The sequence below is a fragment of the Poecilia reticulata genome, linkage group LG2, assembly GCF_000633615.1.
Source record: "Poecilia reticulata strain Guanapo linkage group LG2, Guppy_female_1.0+MT, whole genome shotgun sequence".
In the NCBI taxonomy this organism is placed as follows: Eukaryota; Metazoa; Chordata; class Actinopteri; order Cyprinodontiformes; family Poeciliidae; genus Poecilia; species Poecilia reticulata.
The window spans coordinates 22,402,917-22,426,825 of record NC_024332.1 but is presented as its reverse complement, the minus strand read 5'-3'; the positions used below and the strand labels follow the sequence as shown (position 1 = coordinate 22,426,825).

Sequence of the window (23,909 nt, the reverse complement as noted above, 5' to 3'; positions counted from 1 at the left end):
TCCAAGCTTTAGCTGTCAGAAACATAACCTCATGGTCGACTTAACAGTTGCAGGCTCTTGAATCTATGGCTGAAAAAAATGGTCCAAAGAATCATCGTTCCACCGCCATGCTTGATGCTGGCAGTAGTGCTTACGCTAGTCAGTTGTAGAGATCCAGGCGACCCAATTTCATTTTTAAAAAAATAAAGAATGTCTTGATGCATTTGTCCATTCATCCTCCCTTCAGTTATATAAAGTCTGCCAGTGCTATATTGTGAGAAACAGCACCTGTTTGCCCTGCTGTTGAGGTGAAATGCAGAACCATTTGAGCTCCAATCATCACTGTGTGCTACATCATCCAAATAGCTCAATTTTATTTTCATCTGTCCAAATCATATTGTCCCAGCATTTTCCAGGTTGGCCTAAAAGTTCAAGACTTTTTTTTTTCATGGTAATACAGGCCAAGGGTGTTTCAAGAACTGCTTGCTTTCTTTGAAACAACCGTATTTGCCAATTCCAGGTTTGACGTGGTTCATGTCTCTAGGAAAAAGTTTTCTCTGAGCATCTGGACATGGTCAGCTTATAGTGCAATGAGGTTCTTTCCACTTCCTCAAAAGTGCTCACTGGAAGCTGCAGGATTGCTTTCTACTGACAGATCTGAGCTCCATTTCATAACCCTTTTAAATCTCCCCGTCTTTGTGTTCCATGTGCCATTTTGTTTTACTGCACGACATTTACAGTTTTATTTTGCTGAATGTGTTCACTTGCTGGGTTGTTACCAACATCTGGTGAGAATTTCGGGTAAACGGCACAATTAGAAAATATTAGCTGAAAGAAATAGTGACGTGTTCAAAATGGAAGAGGAATAGGGCCAAAGACACAATCCTCTTTTGGATTTCAGTTCTTATTTTACCTGCTGTAAAAGTAAACATATAGTCTGAACCAGAGACTGGTAGGATCTAATTGATGCTGAGGCTCAAACACAAAATGCTGCAACTGCTGTCAGAGAAAATTCTACAAGACTAAAAAAAAAAAAAAACACTTTCATAACTGAAATATTTGCTTTACAACGAAAAGAAATGGCAACATTTCTAGCTGTTGCTCATTAAATAAATACGAGCAAGAAAAGTGAAAGGGTATGAATACTTCCTGAAGGTAACTGGAGTTCTGAGTTTAGCAGGTAGGAGACTTGCTCTCAGTCAGTTAGAATGACCAAAAACACCAACAAACTCAAGTTTAAGTTTTCTGATAAACATGTTTAATAAAAATAAAAAAACATACAAACTTCAACAGATCCAAGATGTTAAGATTTGTACTCACAGCACAAGCTGATGGAGCAGAAAGTGGAGCTTGGAGATCTTCACTTGGCATGCTCACACAGCAAATCCTAAACATGGTTGGCTACACTGAGTCTTTATCCTGTGCAGCTGAACATCACAGGGAGCATCAGGTTATCAGCTTCCACTCAATTACTTACAGCTGGCCTCCCATCAGGAGCAAACAGCTGTTACATCCCCAATGTGAAAAATCTAAAAAGTAATACTACAAATCTGAACACATTCTGAGTTAAAATGACAAGCGTTCAAATAACTTTGAAAAGCTGCAGGAAACTAAAACATTGGATTTATCACAAGGAAAAAAAAAAAAAAAGTTTGTCCACAGCCCACCCCACTGGTTTCAGCTACTGCTTCGTCTTCTTTTTCTTCTTCTTCTTGTCTTTAAACACCGGAGAACTCAGGAATGTGTTCTCTGTAAAATCATCCCCACGTCTAATTTTCCTGTTTGGGGGAAAAAAAAAACAACACAGAAATTCAGCACTGCGTTCCATTTTCTCTCTTTTTTAAAAAGACAAAGACAAATCTGGATGAACTGACCAATCATAAAACCAGTATTGGTAGGTCAGTTGTTGAAACCTAGATAGAGGGCTCATAGTTCTGGTAACCCAGAACTATACCACTCACTCTACTCTACCGCTTAGAGAACAGAGAACATAAGCAACCAATGGAGAGAACTGAAACTGGTTCTAGGAATCACAACATGTTTGGCACAGATAAAAAACTAAACCATGGTCTGTTCCTCTAAAGGTGGAGAAGCAGTACTCTGAAAAACACCAAGTCTTACCAAATAATTTTGATTAAGTTTCTAGTGTAAATATCTTGGTACACTTGAAATAAGACAAAGCTAATTTGTCTTACTTCAAGTTTGATTTTTTTCATAGATTATCTGTCTCACACCATGCTATCAAGTCATTTTTAGTAAGATATATTAGCTTGCTTTAATTAATTCCTTAAAATAGAAGATTATTTTACTTGTATGACATTTTTCCAATAAGTGAAATAATCTGCCAATGGAATAAATGCAGGAATGCTGGTGTGTTTTTGCAGTCGCTGCTCCCAGCTTCTTTTAAGATCTTTTAGTCATGTTATTGTTTGAAGACTTTGCTTTTGTTATCTGATGGCTCATTAATTCAGTCTTATTCAGTAAACTACCTGACACCCGTCTTTGTTTTGTCTGAACAAAGTTCACCAGTCTACCTGCTGACATGTCTCTGGCAAATATTTGAGCTGCTATGTGAAGTCCGAGTCCCTTTCAGTGTGACCCAACGTTCTCACCTGTTCAATGGTGGCTCCTTATAGCTGACCACACAGTCCCTTCTCCTGCTTCTTCCTTTGTTTTCACCATATGGGTTTGGAAAGGTGTTGGTAACAGTTGTTAGAACTCTTTCTGCTGCAATGCACAGCAGCATAACATTAGCTGCCAGCTAAACCAAAGTCGGACTAGATTAAATTTTGTGTTTAGTCTTCCCCTGTTGGGGGTGAGTCTACCCAGAGTTCATGGGTAAACTCTGATACGGAGAGAACGTCCACTGACAGTGGACGGGGACACCCACCTGGTGAGGCTCTAGTTGACCCCTCAGTCACCTCCAGCCTGCATGATGGGCTCCTGGTTGGAGAACTGGGTACAGAATTGGATTCTGGGTCCACAGTGTTGAGCTCTCCAAGCAGCCATGGTGGCTGCACATCCATTAGCAGAAAGCCAGCATCCAGATGAGTCGTCTCATCACTAGCAACAGATATCCTTGTGCTATTGACAGAAATACTCTTGCTTTTGTCCAGAGATGTCGGTCTGTGGATGACAAACGTCTCTGTTAGGTTCCTGGTTTCGGCTGCTGTGTGCAGCTTTGTCTTCCTCTGTGGTTTTGGAGAATTCCTGCCTTTGGAGACTTTAGGATCAGGCGGATTTTCACCAATGTCATAATGATCATGGCTGAAGAGCATCTGAAAATCCTCTTCACCTTCCTTCCTGACATCCAGACTGTAAGGGCTGCAAAGAAGATCCTCACTACATATGGGTTGCAGACCAGATTCATCTTCAGATAAAACCTTTTTGCTGCTTTTGCTTGTTTTTCTCTTTTGCCTGGAGTTGCAACCATCAGCACATTTCTCCAGTGATGACGTCATCCTGTTCCTGGAGCCTCCGGCTTTGTCTCGTCTGGATTTTTTACGTGTGTGGTTCTCTGAACGGTCGCATTCATTTGTTAGCAGGACTTTCATGTTATGCTCTGTTGTTTCCACCAGAGGGCGCTTTGAAGCACTGCAGGTTTCTGTTTGCTGATCTGTCTGGAAATGTTTTTTACCAGAACTCTGAGCCAGATCTTCCATCAGCTCCTCAGCTGACCAGTGAGGCTCTCCAGGAAGCATCATGTCACAGTCCAGACCTGGGGAGTTACTGTCCCTAGAAACAGAGATGATAAAAGTTCCTCTGCATCTCGGTCTGGTCTGCGTTTTCCTCCTGGTTACAGGAAGCTGATTCTCCTCTGACCCCAGACCTGCCACCTCCACTGGATGGAGGTCCAGTGGAGGTGGACCTCCATCCACCTCCAGTGGAGGTGGTGGGTGTGGCTCTGTGTTTTCTGCTTCCTCTTCATCGTGGACCTTCTCCGATTCATACCGTTGGCTCTTGTCATTATGAGACAGACTGACTAATGGGGTCTTTTGAATGACCATAGAGCGCCTCCTTACTTTAGTTCTGGACCGTCTGTAGGTGATTTCAGAACCTGCTGAACCTTCTTCAGGTTCACTGCCTCCAGCCTTCAACAAGCTAACTTTAGAGTTGAAAAAATAATTATCAAATTCCTGTGAGACAGTGTCACAGAAGTCAGTATCATTCTTGGATGTCTTCTGATGATTGCCAAGCTTGGGGATGCGAGATATTTTCCTATTATTGCCACGTTTTTTGGGTAACTTTACCTCAAGAACTCCTGAGTCTTTATCTTCTGGTTGTTTACTTATGCAAGTAGAAATTTCCGCAGGTTCCTTATTTGGTCTGTGGTTGAGACCATTCTGGACTTCTGGACTGGAACCTGCCTGTTGACTCTTTGTGCCTTTCGTCTCACGAGAAGGACCTTTCTTCTTGGCTTTGGTTTCCACGGTGACGATTTCAACTGCGTTACTCAACGTAATCTCCATCGACGTATTGAGAAGGACTGTATTGTCGGCTTTTGCTAACTGAGGCTCAGCTTCTGAGGCAGACACACTTGGAGCGTTTACATCACTAGAGAGGGATGTTGTGGAGTTTTCATGTGTTTGATTGTTCTGAGGACAGAGGACAGAGTTTATTTCAGAGCTGGACTGGGACAACACTCTGGACAGGCGCTCCACTTCACTCCTCAGGCTGCTGCGGGGTGGACAACACGATCCTGTCTGAGTGGGTCGAACATGTTGACTCAAACGTCTTTCCTCAGCGTTTTCTGGGAAAAGACATTCATTAATAGTGAGGCAGCACATATTTGAAACACTGCACTGAATGATGCCAAATGACCCACCATGAAAAATGTCAGAAGAGATGCTGCATCTGGTTAGGACACTTAAAACATCTAGATGAGGGTTTCGTTCTGGCAGACCTGGTGTTGCTTCCATGTTTTTGTTGTGGCAGAAAGGATTCCTTAATGTTTCAGGTTTACTGTGTATAAGATAGAAATATAACCGTCAGATATAATTTATGTCCACAGAAACTACAACACCTACAAGGACACAACAAAGGCGAAAGCAGGAACTTCTGACCGCGCTGCTGCATCGTTCTCTTTGTTTTTATCCGTTGGGGAGTGGCAGCTCTCTGACAGTCTTGGAGAATCCTGAGGGAAAACAAATTTTCAGCTTCAGCAGTTCAGATGCATCAACATATTGGCCTTAATATTGAGATTTTCTAGATTAGAAGTCAAGCTTTGGATCCCACAGCAGGGGAAATAAATAGACGCCTCCTCAATATTTTACCTTATATGGTACTGAATACATAGAGACCAAACATTTGATCCAAATCATACAGTTTAAAAGATAATTATCACTGATAACGGTCAGATGTATGTAAAAACTTTGGAAAAAAATAAGTTCAAACAGGAAAGTTAAATTCCTGTCTGAGTTAATTTTTTTCCTGTTAACTGGTTTGTTCTAGACTATAAGATTAGTTCCTTTTCACTACAAAAACCTTAAAAACCTTTGACTTTTTCCTTAACATTTTTACCACAACTGTTTAAAAAACAAAGAGGAAAAAGTGTGATTGGGTGAAATGTGGATGATTAGCCTCCAGATTCAGGCCAGAGCTTTGGAAACCAGGTCAATCCATTCTGAGCATTTGCAAGCAACTTCAGGTTCCTGAGATCTATCTATGGACTTTGAGATGYATTTAGTCAGTGCCTCATCAGACTTTGTTTTCATTAATCTGATTTATTTTCCTCCATTTACATTGAGGTTAACAGACAATTGTGGAATAAATGTTAGTAAAAGAAAAGAAGGGCTGAGTCTGAGAGTTGGAATAAATCATAATAGTCACAACTTCAGTGTAAAAAGCCAAAAAAGAAAAAAAAAACTTGCATGTTGTGTACATCATGACGCAAAATCAGAGGAAGTTCATCTGACGAAAGTCGCATTTAAGCAAGAAAAACACAATCTTATGGTAAAACTATAATCTGAGAGGTGACTCTATACTCTGTATCTTACGTCGTCAGAGACGAGTTCTGCCATCATGTCCAGAGTGTTATTATGGAGATTTTTCAAGATGAGCATCTGTAGGAGCAGAACAACAGCAAGTAGTGAACCAGATAATTGTCAAACTAAACCCCACATCAGCTGAGACATCACACTCACCAGTTTCCTTTGGTTGTGTTTCTTAGTGGCCAGCTGGAAGCAGAGATCTTTGACCTGTTTTTGCAGGAGCACCACCTCCATCTCAAGCTGCCTGCTCTTCTCCTTTTGGGCCTGCAGAGCGAGAGCCAGGGCCTTGTTGTTGGTCTTCAGGGAGACCTTGAAGAAGGAGGAGGTGTCTGGTGTGAAAGAAAGACTGTGTTAACACTGCTCAAAGTCTGTGACCGCCGCAACACAAATGAGATGGAGAATAACCCAATTCAATTTCAATTTATTGATCGCAAAAATAAATTAAATAAATAAACCCACTGATAAGTTTGTTTTTGATCTTTGAAGCCACAGCTGATGTCTGCTTTGATGGTGCCATCATCGTTTTCCTGGGAGGCATCATCAGACTGATGGATTTAAAAAAAAAAAAAAGGTCCAACTTGGAATATATGAAGCCAGAAACCTGAGGGAAGACGGAGGCGTTATCCCTTTAGCAGTAATGAAACAAAAAGATACAAGACATGTTAAAACCACCAGACTCTTACTTGTCTTCTCTTATGTCTCCATTTAGCATTTAATAGCATTAAGTGCTAATTCTATGAACAGTTTTTTTATGCACATTTTGAAGTATCGCGTTAAAACAACTGTCAAAGATAAACCCAGAAGCACGAATATCAACGTTTTAACCAGGAAAGGTCCCTATTTCACCCAGAACCAACACTCCATTATAGCTAGTCACAAATTAGCTAGCTGGTAGTTTCTGTCCTAACTTTGTCCAGCCTTACCGTCTATGAAAGTCCTCGAGTTGAAGCGCTTATCTTCTAAAACAGAAAAATCTTCGAAGGGAACGACACAAACTACTGTATTCAAGAATGTATCAGCTTTGCACCGCCTGTCATTTAAGACCGAAAACTTCTTTATTTTTTCAAAAACAAACAAAAATTCCGCCGAGCTGCCGAGCATGCGCACTAACGTGAACTTCGTCATTATCTTCTTGGATCCATTATTGTTGCACTAACGTCATCTCTTAGATTTAAATACTTATTTTTCCTCAACTTGTCCTAATGAGACCATTTTTTAAAATTATATTTTTCTTTTTCCTTCATTGCTATTTAACTGAGCAACCACATGATTCCCTATTCAAACTTCCATATTCAAAACTTTTTTCACATATTTCCAAGTAATAAAAAAAAGTTCCATCGTTTTGTAGTATTACACCAATTACAAAAATCTAGATGCTTCCTCATTTAAAAATAGTACCATTCAAAAAACTATGACCTGTTTTTATTCTATTTAATTATCTCCTCCCTTCTGTTTAGTCCTCTGATTCTTATAACATAATCTGTATCCTATATAAATGTTTTCCATTTATTTCATTATCCCACTTTACTTTCCATAACTTACTTTTTTCCTCCCCCAAACTATACTTTTACCACTAACTATTTTTACCCCTGACGCGCCACCATATGATTTTTTTTTGCTAAATAAACATGATATTCTACTCTTCTTTAAGATGTCTAAACATCATTTGGCCAATTTCTAGTTTAAATTCTTATTTTTAAAGTATTTATTTTTAGTAGTGTTTCTGATAAATTACTGAATACTTTTTTGAGTGAAATGAGTAGTGCACCGTTTTAGGGTTCAATTGATGTCTCCGAATGCAGCTGAAGCTGTCTGTTCTCGGGCTAGCGTCTGACGACAYTCGGTGCTTGATTAGTCAGGGCTGGGCTTGCTGCTTGTTGTTTTAAGGGAGTCGGTTTCTTCTTCCAAATGTTTGACAGCTGCAGCCACTTGAGGAATTGGAGTCCCCCTCTGCTCTCAGTTATGTCAACTTCATAAAGTAAATAGGTAACCTGCTTGTTTTACATTTCGCTTTTACTCTTCACCGACCAACGCAGATGCAGCTTCCCGGCTAGTTAGCACTCGAAGCTAACTCCATACAGCCTTATAGGCATCAGCTGCTGCTGACATTAGCTAACTCTCAGCTTAGATTGATAAGCTTTTTTTTCCGCTTCTCCTGCGAATAATAAGCCTCTAAGTCATAACATTATCTTTAAGTTGTTAATAAAAGTAACCCATTATGTAACAAATGTACTGACACTTTAATTTACTCATAACAAATGTAGCTGAATCTGCCCAGTGTCGCTTTAGTGTCTCTGTTAAAAACCAGAGTGTTCGCGGGTTCTCTGTCAGCCCCCCCGGTGACTCTGACAAGAGACCGACGGAGCCGGGTCAGGGAGGTGCTTTCTGTTTTCCGGGTCTGGGACTTTGCTATAAAGCTTCGGTCTGTTTTGATCACATGATAAGGTGAGCGGAGTGTGATGCCATTTACATCGGCTTTCTCTTCACTATAATCCAAGATGGCATTCATTTCCAACTCCAGCTCTATTGCCTTTTTCAGAAGGTAAGCACCGCAGAATCTCCAGGACGCGCTTTTCCTATTTGTTTCGGTCGAGCACACAGAGGGCAGGGGCATCAGAGTCTCGGTTAACGATGTCAGCCGACCGCTAACGCAGAGGGCCACCAGTTCCTGTCACGAGTTCAGATCATCTGTGGAACTAAAGGGGCATAGGGGGCCTCTAATCCATGTGGCTCATTTAGACAGCAGCAGGGATGTGAGGGCGAACTGGATGGAAAACTGTAAAGCTGGTAAAAAAAATCACTCGTTTCTCTTTGAGGAAATTGTTTTAAGGAAGTAGAAAATAAATCTTACTGAGTTTCCTTTGGTATCAAAACAGAGCTCAGGCTGGGTAAAGTGATTTCCTGCTGAACTAGAACATTTTCTGTTCTGGTTAATACCAGATATTTCTGTGATCTGGAAGCAAAACGTAGACCAGACCTGAAGTATTTCCTCCCAGCAGGTGTATCCTGTAGAGGATGAACTTTGCCAGTGATTCATGTGAAGCTGAAACTCGGCAGTCCTGCCACGAGATCTAAATCTGTCTCGCTACTTCTTAATAGTGAGAGCTACTTTCTGTAGCTCCTGCTGGTGTTAATGCCTTGTTCAAATAATAAAAAATAACAGAATAAATAAACAGCTGAACCTTTGCTCAGATTGCACAGGTAAGAGCAGTACTAAATGCTTTTATGCTTCTTGCTCTTAAAGGTTTCCTATTACTGTTCTTGCGATAAACACACTTCTAGAGACTGACTATAGCTCTGGCTTCCTCTGCTTCTGGAGTCTGGAATCTGATTTCAATATTTTCCATTTCTTGATATATGTTGGAAAAATTCACATTTCTTTCCTAGTAATGCAGAGCAAAAGTTTGAACTTCTTCACAGCCGTGTCCCCGTGTGTTTCCTCTGCAGCCGGGGTAGCGGCGTCATGGCTGCAGATGACAAATCCTCGTCATCTTCCTCGACGGAGTGGAACATCGAGCCGCCGGCCTCCTCTCCCACCAGCCCCTCACACCTGACCCACTTCAAACCGCTGACTCCGGAGCAGGATGAGCCACCGCTCCGCTCCGCCTACAGCTCATTCGTCAACCTGTTTCGTTTCAGCAATAAAGGTAGGGTTTGGTCCCAAAGCCGAAGCTCAGAAAGTGTTTTTTTTTTTTGGGTTCGCTTTGCAGCTCTGTTAACTTTAGATACATGCATGCAGTCGATTTGGAGCTGAAAAGCAAAGTGCTCAATCTGTGCAATGAACTGCAGAAACACGCCTGCTTTGGCGTTTCAATGGGGCTGCAGACATCTTTTGGATGGAAAAGGGCAAACTGAACTGTTTTGTCCACAAGGCCCTGGAATGTCTCTGCTCTACAGAATGCTGTTGCTACCAGTGCAGCTGCTCAGCATCATCAGCAGGAGGGTGTGAACAGAGAGGTGAAGACTCATGGATCATGGCCTTGTGACTAGGCCTTGAACGGGGATCTGCAACCTTTACCATTTTTCCCCTCAGTCCAGTGTAATGCAAGTTGTTTAGAGCCAGCATCGGTTCATGGCCTTTTAAAAAAAGACGACTCTACTATCGCAAATTTGTTGTCCTTTGGACAGAGTCACCATTTTATTTCTATTTTTGGGTTTTAAAAAATAGAAAAACATAAAACATTTGCAAAAAATATAAAAAAAACTCCAAATAGTTTCCAACCTAATGACAAGAATATTAGATCTACTAAATCCTACCGGTAAAATTAGTCTAATTTAGTTGTGGAAAATCAATAAAAAAACTGAAAATGGCTAAAACTGCATTTTAGTCAAAGTTATTAAGAACCATGGTAGAAGGTCATAAGGCTGACCCCTGGACCTGGGCTCAATATGGGAAACATACTGCATTTTCTTTGAATTATACAAAAATCTATAACATGCCTGAAATCAGAAAAATGTGTGATTGTGATAATGTTGTGGAAATGTTCTATTATTATATTGACTGTAATTAACCTACATTTAGAAAAGAGGCAGCTTTGTATAAGAGAACACATTAAATAATGCCGCCAGCCGTCTCTCTAAGCTTTAACATTTCAGCTCGTATTCAGTTTATCCAACTGTTTGAGTTTATCCTCAACATACATTTAAAAAATGTTTACTACTTGAAATATAACAAGCTACTTAATGTTGCATGATTAGATTTATTCTAAATGGTTTTGTTGAAAAGAGAAAAACACTTATTCTTACTGTTGCTAAAATATATTTTTTTCATTTATAATAACATTATCAAGAGTATTTATATTAATACTTAAAATATATAGGCTTAAGTGGAATTCACAAACAGAAAAATGTAGGAGCAGCTTTCACAAATGTATGGCACATCAGACATTTTATTATAACCACCTGTTTGAGGTTATAATAACCTGTAACGCTCAGGTAGCTAAACTGTAATTAGCTGCTCATCAGACATACTGTGTTCCAACATTATGATGGTGTTTTTTGTGATGGATATATTTTGAACTGCCAAATTCTTTTCCTGTTAACAAATAGCATTTTTTGAGCCAGCTGGCCGGCAGTGCACAGCAATAGCTGTGTAAAGTGATTTACACACTCTGTGTATGTAAATAACAGAGTATGTGATTTACATATGCAGTTTTTTTTTCTGGCTCTTAATCCAGTCATAGATTAAGAGAGGGAATCACAGAACACACACACACACACACACACACACACACGCACTCACACACTCGCACCACTATGGTGTTATTGCAGGCCAGTTAACCTAACATGCATATAGGTTGTTGGAGGAACCCAGAGTTGCTGGTTTGGTGGAACCTTCTTGCTACAAGGGAACAGTTCTAACAACAACTGTTCACCATGGAAACGAGTTAAAAGGGGTTGTGTTACTGGCAAACCCTTTGGTCGTTCACTTGTCATTCTCAGTGAGTCACAGCCAGGTTTCCTGTTATTCAGTGCTGCTGCTGAGACTTGCCCAGCACATGGTGGGCATGCTTCTGCTTTTTGGCACAGTCGAATTAAATTAGTTGTTTACATTATTGACTGAAAGCCTAATTATTTTTGTTTAAATTTGGCTTCAAAAATGCTTTATGTGTCATTCAGTAAAGGAACTGAGATCATCATCCTTTAAACCACACAATGTGCTGTATTTGTTAAACGTGTTGATATAAATCTGAGTGATGTAAATGTTCTGTAATTTTCTTTTATTATGTTCCCTTACTCGACACCACGTGTTGTTGTGGACTCTTGGATGTCATGTGAGTAGTGATGCGTCTTTGTATCTAAATCCGGGAGATCTGAACACTACATGACTTATGTTTGTAGTCTGAGGTCTGCACCATGCTCAGTTTCTATGTGCTCCAAATCTGGACCAAACTTTCAGAAAACTGCAAAACAGCTGAAAGACTGAGTTTCTTTAAATCAAAGCTGAAAACCCACCTGCTTAGAGCTGCCTTTGATGATGGCGGTTGACAAAATGTCATGTTTATTGTTTCACATTTGGTGACTGTATGATGTCGAACTGCCTTGTTGCTGAAAATGTGATATACAAATAAATTTGACTGGATTTGGCATGGAAGCTCAGAGTGACCCCCCCCCTCACCCCCCACCCCCCAAAAAAAGAAAAATCTGAACTACACTTCATCAAGTCAGCAACATGTAGACACAAGATTTAGTTTTTGTCAGTTTTATTTATTTTTGTATCAAACTACATTGGCCCCGACCTATCACTCTCTTTTACAGTTTAGTTTTTTGTGCAGAAAAATAAAATTAAAAAGGAAAAATAAGAAAAATTGACTTGTTCTTTTTAATATTTAGTTTTCTTTTAGTGCCGTTAATATTTTATTTCATATTGACGTTTTAAAATGAAAAAAAAAAAAAAATGGATGACTGTCTGAGTCACTGAGGGAGAGAAAGGGGAGGAGTCTCGGGTAAAACAAAGTTAACACAATTTATTTGCTTCATCCATTATCCAGTCTCTCCTGGATTTCATAATTGTTTTTTAAATTGGCAGCAGTTCATCAAGTGTAAGAAATACTGCCAACTGGAGGTAAAAGTTTAGGCCCTTAAAGTCAATGTTGATTTTTTTTTGTGGAAAATGTTCAATTATTTCACAATTAATATATAAATAAATATTTTTATTATTGCAGATTTCCACAAATTTGCAACTCTCCATCCATCGGTTTTGCACATTGATATTTGAAACCTGAAATATCTCTTGTTTAAAAGAAAATGTTTGTTTTTAAATTTTACAACTTGGCCAAAGAGTGACTTGGAAGTCCAGGAATCTAGATTTAGAAAAGTCTGAAATGTTTTTAAAAAGCGTAGGAACCCTGCAGGATGCAAACGGAAGGAAATTCTTCCTCTCACCTGGCCCACAGACATATGACTGTACAGGAGGGTAAAACGCCTTTTCTCTGCCCGTCATCTTGTTTTCATGTGACGTTGTGTGTGTTGTGTTGTCTGTGTGCAGAAGAGGGCCGTCCTGTGGTCACAGTTTCGGAGAAGCCGGACGTCCCACCTCCTCGGCGGCAGGCAGAGAGACGGAGCTTGTCCTCCAGTCCTTCCCACTCTGTCCACAACTCGAGGACACACCAGAAGCAGCATCCTGACATCCTCAGACGCACTTCTACTGTCTCTGGTAAAACACACACACACACAAATCAGAGATTATGTTATTTTTAATTGGGTTTTTTTTACTCCTGCAGCAGAAAAATGTTTTGAAAAGATTTTGTGAGTTCTTTTTCTTAACCCCACACATCTTTGGTTTCTGACATATCAGAAAACATGCAAGTTTGCCATTTGCTTTTGTAAATACTTTGCACTTTTCTGCATGGTAAATGGAAGAAAAACAACAAATGTGATTGAATTTTTGTGTGTCACACTTTTATTGATTGGTTTAGCTGTTCTTTAAAGCTGGTAGCCTTTATGCTGCTGACCTGGCATTGTTGAGCTAATCAGAACCACTGATAACATTGTGCCTTTCTGTAGTCAAGGCTTTGATCAGACCTGCTTTATAGATCCATCCCAAGAATATTTATTTGCCTTATTGAAGATTTCTTTTTCATTCTCTATATACGCTTTTATAGAGCATGTACATGTTAGCTGTTCAGGTTCCTGGTTTTGTGTGAAGTTTTGTGTGAAGATCATAGTTTTGATCAGGTATACCATTTCTAATTTTTAAACCATCAGTTGTTGGAAAAAAATTATGAGTGTTGCCAGGTAAAAACTGGAAGAAAAAGTCAGTTTGACATTTAACACACATTAATTTTAATCTGTGGTTAATGCAGCTGGGATGTTTGGACAGCAAGCAGGAAGACGGTGGCTAAAATGTCTCAAACAGTTTTCTTCAGTCTTTCTCGGATCGTAATGGTTCTAATCTTAACTAAAGAGTATGTCATCTTGATGCTAAAGTACAGTCTAAGAACATTCTGCTCAGGTCCCGAAGACGACAGAAACGTAGAGACCATGTTTACCAGAGTTTCAAAATGGGRGCAGAGAAAATAAAAAGTCCAAATGTTTCTGACCTCTAAACTGATGCATGCTAAAGAGCTCCAACTTGGCTTGAGTTCTGTACTTTGACCTGAAAATCTAAGTCAGGCCCCTTACATATGACCTGGTGAAGCTGTGCTCCACTTCTACACCTGTTCTGTCAGCACACTCTATGAGGAAACCTTGGTGTGCCTCATCAGAAGCATGCATGAAGAATCCAAAAGGTTGATCACAACAAGGCAGTAAAGCCTTGAGTCATGTTGGGCTACCTCAAAAACTGCAGCATTTAAACAGATCAGATTAGCAACTAATAAGTACTCTGATGTCTGATGTTGCACCAAGAAGTTGGCTGGTGACCTGAATTGGATGATTCTTTCCCCAACTTCAATGCCAGGTGACAACTTGTTTTATTTTTTTGTCAGCGAATGCATCATCCTGAGTGCTTCAAGGTTGGGACACTGTCACTTTTCAGTATCAGTGGTGTGTTTGAAATGAATTCAGAGAACCTACCAGAGATGTAAGAAGCTATTTAAAAGTTAAGTTTTTAATCACATGTCTGTCATTCAGACTGGCAGAGAGATAAAAAGCAAGTCAATTTATTTGGACAGCACATTTCAGCACCAATRCAGTTCAAACTGCTTTACATCACAAAAACATCAATTATGAAACGAGCAATAAGCATTTTGTCAGACGCCAACATCAAAATGCTTGTTTTAACAACAGCAGACCTCTTTTGGTGCTTAGGCATTCAGTGACGTATAAACTAACAGAGGTATTGTTCTCTTCTTTCTCCTCACTGGTGTATGATGCTCTGACTCTTTCTGTGACGGCTAAGAAAGTATGTACTCCCTTCAGTGTYCCTGCTACCAGCTCAGGAAAAACCTGGGTGAAATTTGGAGATGTGTGTGTTTGCAGGACATAGAATCCAGCCTTTTCCTACATAAATATCTTCTCTACCTTGTCAGAACTGACCCACTGAGGTGATGTCTTTGTAGAGGTCATCTACAAAGGCGTCTTTGTAGATGTCTTGTGTGTTGCACTATGCAACACACATAGTGCAACACACAAGCACTGTGTGTTGCATAGTGTTTGTGTCGCCATTGCTCTTTCCATTTTAAAGATTTTTTTTTCCTTTTGCGCCATGTTTCTAATTTCTCCGTTCCTTTCCATTTTCTTTTTCATCTCTAAATTGCTTTTTCAGTCTTCCTACTGTTTTTGCAAAGGCTCTTTCAACAATTTCCAGCTCCTGCTCCATTGTGTCAAACACAAGTTGACTATTGTATTTCTGTGCATKCGAGTCCTACCTGCTTCCTCTGTCATGGACCTGGAAGCTTGGAGAGGCCCACTTAGAGACTGACCCTGCTGGCYGGTTGCCTGCTTGTGGCACTGAGCTGGAAGCTCAGCAGTAGGAAAATATCAACAGCAGTTCAGAGATGACCAATGACAGCATTGCACTGGATGAGAGCAACTAAAGCAGTCTGAATGATGGTTATTTTTAAAAGTATTGAAAGATGGGGGTCCAGGTTGTAACGTCTCATATCTTTTTTTTTTTTTTTTTAATTGCAGTGGATTGGCCAGGTGAGGCTTTTCTGCACTGTGTGGATTTACTAAGATGCTTTTAGGTTGTGTGTGTGTTTGAGTGCATGGAGTGTGTCTGACATTTGCACTTACTACAAAGCTTTCTACTAGTGTGTGGTTTGCCTTAAAGTTTTTTTTTCTTAACATGGGAACTAATTGTATTGTTTTGATTTTTAAAGCTAACACTTTGACTCTACGGCTTATCCAGTCTATGTAAACTCTTGCTTTTCATATTTTGTTTCCTTTTGTAACTTTTAGGAAAGCTCATCACCAGGTGTTAAAGTGCATTGTCAATTATTTTTTGCCCATTACTTACTGCATTGTGATTTCAGATTAAATRTATTCAAAATGTTGACAATGCACCAGCAACGATCTTACTTATAATGAAAGCATTTCATTTWATTTGTGTCGATTTCTGAACAATTTCTCGCCTGATTCCAGATGGCAGCAGGAAGTCTGACACATCTCTCAGCARTCACGACCCTCGCACTGCTGTACAACTTCGCACMGCACTGAAGAGGCTGAAGGAGATCATGGAGGGAAAGAGCCAGGTACCGAACCCAACAGAACCACTGACACTCGGGGTGTCCGCAAACATGGTTTCCTTTTTCCTCGCCTCCCTTTTGCTCTGAGATGTCTTGAAGGATATATATATATATAAATATAAATATATATTTATGTAAATATAAACATATAAATAAATACATGTTTATATAAATATAAAATATGTCATATATAAATATATAAAACATTAATTTCTTATTTATGGAAGAARGTTGTGGTTGTTATACTACTATCCATTTCAAAATATGTTCCCTCAACTTTCAGAGTTGGTGAATGAATCTATTTATAAAGCTCTTTCCACAGACATTGCAGTTCAATTCAAAAACATTTTATTTATACCAAGAGGAATTTAATGTGGTCATAACTCATGCAATCAAAGTATCTTCAGAGAGTCATTGTGGATGTTGATGTGGTAGGCAGGAAGGATCTCCTATAACGGTCAGTCTTCCAATGTATCTGAAGTTGGTCTGTCAATATCTGTGCAGCAAAGACTATATTTCACAGTCACATGATGGATGGGTTAGGTTTACCCTACCCTTAACCGTGATTRAGCGGATCAGGAAAAGCAGAAATCGTTTTTAATGTGACAGAATTCTAAGCTACACCTCATGTTGTTCACCTTCAGGACAGCGATCTGAAACAGTACTGGATGCCCGACAGCCAGTGTAAGGAATGCTACGACTGCAACGAGAAGTTCACCACMTTCCGCCGCAGACACCACTGCAGGCTGTGTGGCCAGATCTTCTGCAGCCGCTGCTGCAACCAGGAGATCCCTGGAAAGTTTATGGGTTACACAGGTGAGCAACATCTTAGTCTTTCATCCATATTGCCTGACATGATTTGAAACRATTTGATCATTTTTAGCTCAATAAAATAAGTAATATTGCTGTTGGTGCTTTTTCTCACGTCTATGGTTATTTCATGTGAACTTCTTTCCCCCTYTCCCGGTGCAGGAGACCTGCGGGCTTGCACGTACTGTCGGAAGCTAGCGCTAAGCTACACTCACTCTGCAGACTCCAGCTCCATCGGCGAGGACCTAAGCGCCTTGTCAGACTCTCCCTCCTCTGTGTGCGTGTTGGAGCCCAGCGAGCCTCGGACACCCGTGGGAGGGCGCAAAGCCAGCCGGAACATCTTCCTCGAGGAAGACCTGACCTGGCAAAGGTGAACCCACTCTGAAAACACAAAAAATCTGACACATTTCCAAAGAGTTCCAGTTGGACAYTGATATAAGCTCTTCATGAGTTCCTCACTCAGTCTAAACTYGGAGCTTCACACCTCATTTAGTGTTGGACAGGCTATGCTTAAAGGATTCATCTTAGCAAAATAGAATATTACTGAAAAGTTAATTTATTTCCATAGTTAAATGCAGAAAGTGAAACTAATATGATACAGAGTTATAGCACATAAACTCAACTTTCAATAAAATGCTTTATACAGTTCTTGGACACAGTGCACAACAAGCTTTGTTTAAAAATGTATTTTTGTGACTTGTCTCCTCTTGTCAAGTCTGTCGTCTTTCCCATGATTGTGTAGGGAAAGCCATAGCGTTCCTGTGTTTATTGGTTTGGCGTAAGACCGTTGAGTTTTCTCAGAAACGTCCAGATTAACGTTAAAAAAAGTACTTGAAATGTATCACTCTACGGTACATAATATATACGCTACAGTTTTCTATGATGTTATTGAAATAAATTAAGTTTTGGAGAATATTCTAGTTTAATTAGGTCAGTGTTTGGACTGGGATGCAGCTGTTCATTGTTTAGCAGGTGTCTGTCTCAGACTAGTGGTGAGAATAATCCTGCTACAGAGCTGGGTTCATGTCAGCCTTAATCAACCATAAAGAAAACATTTGAATTTTGATAAAACACAAAGCTGTGTAGCTAACCTTTTGGTGCTTTATTTACTTAACAGAATTAAAAAGGACTTCATTCTAACTCTACCTGTACTGCATGCTCTCCTTGACCTTCTTTTCTTCTCTTGCTGTTTTCAGCTGTTTTGCTTTCTGTCGACTTTCCCTGTTAACTTCCCTCTCTTTCTTGTTGACATAGAAAAACTCCTATTGGGATGAGAAAGAAGTGAGTCTTGTTGGTTTTTCTTCATTTTTTCCCTCCACATCTGCCTCAACATTCAGGGCTGATTCGGTCTAGCTCCTATAACTTTCCTCTTTGCTCAAATGTACAGCTTATAAATCTGACTTGACTTGTAAAACTGTCGTAAATAAAGCAGTTGAAAGGGAGATTAAACCATTCTGTCTGTCATTAGCATGATTCACCAGGAGCCTCAGAGCAGCRGCCTCGCCTCCAGACTCTCTACCCTGCCGGAGGATGTGGGGAAGTCACCAGCGAGGAAGAGGTCAGTCATTTGCTCCTTTGGGTTGTTTGTGGTTCTRCTAAAAGAAAACTTGTTTCTTTATATCAGGTCCTCATTTTCTGAACTTTAGYTCATTCCTYTGTTGCAAACGATATCCAGTGTTTTCGAAACAACCAACCTTATGAACACTTCCTGACTAAATCGAGCTGTTTGTCTTGTGTTGTATAGTGTGTAGTGATGAGCTAAACAATGCAGTGTGTAATTTAGAAGTTCCAAAATAACAGAAAATAGTCATTCCACCTCGATGGACTGCTTGACTKTCYTTGAATGTTGTTTCAGAAATTCCTGACTGTCCTGTCATTATTGTAGTCCAGAAGAAACGCTTCAATTTCTCCAAATGTGATTGGTTAATTTTGTATTAATTCTGACCCAAAAGAGTATCTTTGAATAATAATTATTTTTTTTWATATCAATTRCGTCAAGATTTCAGTTGTTTTGAGAACTGTAGAAGGCAGTCAACCTTCATTCGTGCAGACAGAGCACATGCTTCTTTCTGTTTTTCAGTTATTACCTTATAAATCTGTGCATTCTGAATWAAAATTTCATAAATTATTTGTGTTGTACCAGTTGATACAGTTACTCAAGTATCTAACCAAGTTATCAGACTTAACGAGCATCGACCCATTATATCATCTTCCCTTTATGTACAGTGCTCATGTCTGTAAAACAATTTCTTGGAGAGGAAATGACATCAGACGTTCCAGTGATCAACAAGGTTTGCGTTTTACTAACCTGGTGTTTTTGTGAACTCGTTTTTTGTCGTTTTCAGGTCGGCCAGTGTGACCAACCTACCATTGGACCGGTCCGGATCCACCCTGGTTCCGGCCTACGACAGCTCTGTCAGTCCGCCCACCAGCCGGGCCATGGCCGGCACCAAGAGTGGCACCAAGCTTGACCACAGTGAGGAGGAGAGGAAGATCCTCCTGGTGTGTGATTTGGCCTAAACRTCTGTCTGTCATCCGGTTGTTTTAGCAGCTCATAGTGAAGTTCACAGTGTCAAAATGAGAGAACTAACTGCATCTCCACTGGRGGCCCAGAATAACTTTCTGTCAGATTATTCACCCTGTGAGCCTTAATGGGCTTTTCAAGGAAATCTTTAATTGTCAGTTGAAATGAGAAGACCATGTGCTTAATGGGGTAGTTTTGATTTTTTTTTTTTTTTTACGTGGGGTTATGTGGATGTGTTATGATCTCTCAGTATCTTGCCTAACCTAGATGACTTCTAAACATCTTATATTTGGGTAAATGCAGGGCATTCAAATTGTGTTAAAATGAAAAACGCAAACAGTTCAACTGAACATTAGTTCATAGAATTTCCTGCTGCATTATTATCTCTTCAGATGGTCTCCCTGGCAACCCAAATCATCACATCCTTCTACATCACAGAAGGTTATTCTCKCAGACTGTGACCATAGCCTGGTGTTTGTTCTAAATAACCTGTGACTTCTGCATAAATAGACATTCARTTCAAAGATTAAATGGTTAAAGTGTTTGAAGCTTAGTGATTATGTTTAAAGTAATGCTCTGTTATGATGGAAAAATGTGTATTTGCCTTAATCCTATTCAGCCTCCATGATAACCATACAAGACATAGATGAAGAAATGATCTACCTCGGGTAAGATACTGACGGCTCATAATCCCCTCCTATTGAAGACTTAATGGAGCTCACAGAGGAGAACATGAACTCGCTGGATGATGTCCTAGTTAAATAAGCTGGTGGTTTAAATTCCAAACAGTGTCCTGGCTGGGTTTAGGRATATTGCTAAGGAGCAGCATCAAATTATTCAAAACGTTTCCTCCTGACGTCTGACATCACAGAAACTTTGTTCCAGGACTCTTCCCAACTCAAGGAGCTGTGGAAGAAGATCTGCCACAACAACACAGGGATGGAGTTCCAGGACCACAGATACTGGCTGAGGACCTACCCCAACTGCATTGTGGGAAAGGAACTTGTTAACTGGCTGCTGAGGAATGGTACCATCTCCACCAGGTAGCATGTCGTTGAGCGTAGGAACGTTTAAGGCTTTCTGTCATCTCTCCAACTAATGTGAGAACAGAAACACTTAAACTGTAATCTGTGTGTGCGTGTGTGTGTGTAGGGCCCAGGCTATTGCAATAGGCCAGGCATTAGTAGATGGTCGCTGGCTTGACTGCGTCACTCACCACGACCAGCTGTTCAGAGATGAGTACGCCCTTTATCGCCCCCTGCAGGTAGGAGCCCATTTACTCGACACACAGGAGTAGAAATGGCTGAAATGTTCTTTTCCTCCAGGATACTTATCATCTCTCCATCTGTACCAGAGCACAGAGTTCTCAGAAACGCCCTCTCCAGACAGCGACAGTATCAACTCCATCGAGGGACAGTCGGAGCCATCCTGGTTCAAGGACATCAAGTTTGACGACAGCGACACAGAGCAACTGGCCTACGAGTCTGACTACACTGTGCCAAGTAGGCATGACACCTGACAGCGTGGTGAGGCTTAGTGTGGTGGTGTGTGTATTAAAACCCGTCTGTGTCCAGATTCTGCCAGCCCCAGCAAGAGGACGTCGGTCAGCAGCTTCCATTCAGCGGTGGACAGCGACTCTGCCGCCTCCATCAACCTCAACATGGAGCAGAACAACGTGAACTTTCACATCAAGAAGCAGTCCAAGTACCCACATGTACCACCTCCTGCAGACCAGAAAGGTAGGAAGATGTGTTTAAAGATCTTCTACATGGATTYTGTAGAACAGTGGTGTCCAAAGTGGGTCCTGGAGGGCCAGCGTCCTGCATGTTTTAGTTCTCTCCCTGGTTTAAAGCACCTGGATCCAATGATGGCTCATTAGAAGCCCTAAGAAGAACATTGACATACTGAAAAGGTTGTTACTAACACCAGTGAGAGAACTAAAACATGCTGGATGTCGGCCCTCAAAGACCGACTTTGGGCATCACTGCTGTAGAGCTTCTTCAATTTTTTTTCACTGACTTAAAACKACATCATGTAACTTTTACAAAAAAAWAAAAACATTTAACAAATTTGCTAAAACTCTCACCTTGTTGTGACAGTCTGATATGAGACASATAATCTGTGAAAAGATTGGTCTGCTTCACCTCCTTCCTGAGCTGCTATTGCCTTCTGAAGAAATACTGCGTTACTGGTTAAAAATAACCAATCAGAACCAGGAGGAGGGGCTTGGAGCCGTCGGTCAACTTTGTGTATGTGATGCTAAATGTGCTAATGGTGGAAAAACAACTTAACATTCCAACATTCCAGAAAAGCTGTTTGTTCACAGTCAGCGATAGCCATGCTAACTAGCCTTAGCATTCATGACGGGCTATGTTGTGGTGAACCAGCTGTAGCTTAGTAGAGAGSAAAAGGGAGGTTGAATGGCGTGTACACGAGGATGATTGATAGTGCTAAGAYCCTCCTCCTGACTCTGATTGGTTGTTTCTGATGGAGCAGTGTATTTGTTCAGATGACAGCAGAACTGTAGGAGAAGGCAGGGGAGCCCGAACTTTTCATAGATTGTCTGTCTCATATTATACTGACACGGCATAGTGAGAGTTTTAAMAAATAAGTAAGAAACATACTTTTTAGAAAAGTTGCATACTGTCTAAAAAGTTGCTGAATAAAGTATAACTTTTCTAGTCGAGAATGTGTTGGGGAGAATTTATTTTTTTCCCATCGTTTTTCTGCTTCCTCTAGCGCAGCACACTGATGCTTTGCATATAGTGCATACTCGCGCTTTTTATTTTTGAAATGATCCCTAATGCATTCAGTTCCATTAAGTTTGTTGTGCGCACTCTTCCAGCCGAGTTTCTCATTTCGGAGGACGGAGGGCAGAACATCATCATCAGTGATGCCTTCATCAAAGGTAGGAACTCAGCACTTCCTCATGCCGCAGTCCCGTTGTGTCACCTGAGCAGCTCCACAGAGCTCTTCCTCTTTCTGAGCTGCCGTCTGTTTCGCAGAGTCTCTGTTCAACCGTCGCGTGGAGGAGAAGGCCAAAGAAATGCTGTTCACTCCGCTGGGCTGGCACCACAGCTCCCTGGATCAGCTCAGAGAGGAGAACGGGGAGAAGATGGCCATGGAGAGGCTGCTGTGAGTGGAGAGCCGTCTGTGTCTGTGGTTCATGATTGCTGTGAGATTCAAATCAGGGCTTCTTGTGCATTTGGTCCTGAAGGTGCTCTGTAAAATCAAGAAGACAGCGCATTTAAATTGTGCTTTTATGAACAGTCCACAAACTAWCACTACTTGTGTAAAAAGTGACTCAGAACAGATTGGTTTGCTCTTTTTAAACACTCATGACTTGTAGGCTGTAGCCAGTAAACTAGATTCATTGTCTTGATGGATGGATTTACTTCAAATAACCTTTTACGGTTGAAAAAATATTTTCTATTTGCAGGTAGATCACATCCATGAATATTTTCCAGGCACATAGTGCTATTTCAAAGCACAAAGTTAAGCAACTATGTTGTTACCTTCAGTTGCTGCACATTTCAGATATGACTTAAAGGAACATTTAAATTGCGATTTAACACTTTGAAATTGGGCCTGTGTCTCTAAAAACTCCTGCTCTTTCTGAAACTCTCTGCCTTCAAGAATTCATTACAACATGACACACTGTTCTTCAGAACCTCTTGGATAGGTTTCTGGCTGTACTTGTAGTCGATGCTGTTCTCTGAAAATGATCGGTTTTTTGCTTTTCCTTCATGGATGTAGTGACTGACAATCTGCCTGATCTGTTCAGCTCTGCCAACCACAGCCACATGATGGCGCTGCTGCAGCAGCTGCTCTACAGCGAGTCTCTGTCTCTGTCCTGGAGGGACATAATCGTTCCCGTGGTTCGGCAGGTGGTCCAGACGGTCCGGCCCGACGTTCGCAACTGTGACGACGACATGGACATCCGGCAGTTGGTTCACATCAAGAAGGTCAGACGGGCCGTTTCRCCTCTGAGTTTGGGAAGAGGGAGTTTGGACAGCCTGTCAGTTGTTTTCCAAATCTCCCAGTGGTTCACTGGAATTAGCTGAGAAGTTTGAACTGAGTGAGCTCTCATGACGCTCAGGTCTTCTAGYTTCAGTTTTTGAAGTAAGTAAAAACATATGATGGAGTCACATCTTGGAGCAGAGAACCAGGATGGTAAATCARTATCATGTTTTCAGGATGTGCTTCCTGAAAACAGTTTGAAAGGAAACTGAAGACATGTTTAATTTAGCTTTTACCTAAATTTGAAGTTTGATTAAAAATGTATTTGGTTTTTATATTTGACAGTGTTTATAAATTAGGAATTTATTGAATAATTTTCCATGAACATTTTCATTTGAGCCATTTTATCCTCTTATTACAACCATAAGATATAGTTTTCTAACTGGTATTGCTTAAATATATATATATATATAATACTCTGTTTTTGTTTTTAATGATGTAAAGCACTTTGAAATG

At 40.6% G+C, this 23,909-nt stretch overlaps 2 protein-coding genes across 8 annotated transcripts in view; one reads left to right on the top strand and one right to left on the bottom strand.

Annotated features, from left to right (window-relative positions):
- Positions 1–1,214: 1,214 nt before the first annotated feature.
- sgo2 (shugoshin 2) lies at positions 1,215–7,112 on the bottom strand. 2 transcript variants are annotated; one of them, XM_008438150.2, is made up of 9 exons: positions 6,893–7,112; positions 6,429–6,570; positions 6,123–6,298; positions 5,976–6,041; positions 5,043–5,113; positions 4,805–4,941; positions 2,870–4,729; positions 2,592–2,706; positions 1,215–1,757 (listed from the first exon to the last, which is right to left on the bottom strand). In XM_008438150.2, the coding sequence occupies exons 2-9, from the start codon at positions 6,508–6,510 to the stop codon at positions 1,661–1,663; spliced, it is 2,604 nt and encodes an 867-aa protein (XP_008436372.1). In that variant the 5' UTR covers positions 6,511–6,570; positions 6,893–7,112; the 3' UTR covers positions 1,215–1,660. The 2 variants fall into 2 exon arrangements, with proteins under 2 accessions (XP_008436372.1, XP_008436381.1); XM_008438159.2 differs by having other exon boundaries at positions 2,592–2,703.
- A 692-nt stretch (positions 7,113–7,804) lies between these two features.
- The window catches only part of pikfyve (phosphoinositide kinase, FYVE finger containing), a 29,724-nt gene continuing 13,619 nt past the window's right edge, over positions 7,805–23,909 (top strand). The window contains exons 1-17 of one of the 6 annotated variants that reach the window (XM_008438214.2): positions 7,805–7,947; positions 9,417–9,616; positions 12,958–13,125; positions 15,543–15,554; positions 15,996–16,105; positions 16,744–16,915; positions 17,072–17,279; positions 18,164–18,190; positions 18,378–18,467; positions 19,255–19,411; positions 20,319–20,476; positions 20,586–20,697; positions 20,788–20,935; positions 21,008–21,172; positions 22,279–22,341; positions 22,439–22,568; positions 23,218–23,398. In XM_008438214.2, the coding sequence (XP_008436436.1) occupies positions 9,433–9,616; positions 12,958–13,125; positions 15,543–15,554; positions 15,996–16,105; positions 16,744–16,915; positions 17,072–17,279; positions 18,164–18,190; positions 18,378–18,467; positions 19,255–19,411; positions 20,319–20,476; positions 20,586–20,697; positions 20,788–20,935; positions 21,008–21,172; positions 22,279–22,341; positions 22,439–22,568; positions 23,218–23,398 (2,085 nt within the window). In that variant the 5' untranslated portion in view covers positions 7,805–7,947; positions 9,417–9,432. Of the gene's footprint in view, positions 7,956–8,412; positions 8,512–9,416; positions 9,617–12,957; positions 13,126–15,542; positions 15,555–15,995; positions 16,106–16,743; positions 16,916–17,071; positions 17,280–18,163; positions 18,191–18,377; positions 18,468–19,254; positions 19,412–20,318; positions 20,477–20,585; positions 20,698–20,787; positions 20,936–21,007; positions 21,173–22,278; positions 22,342–22,438; positions 22,569–23,217; positions 23,399–23,909 lie in introns of those variants that run through there. The other 5 variants (XM_008438207.2, XM_008438172.2, XM_008438180.2 and 2 more) reach the window with 5 other exon arrangements.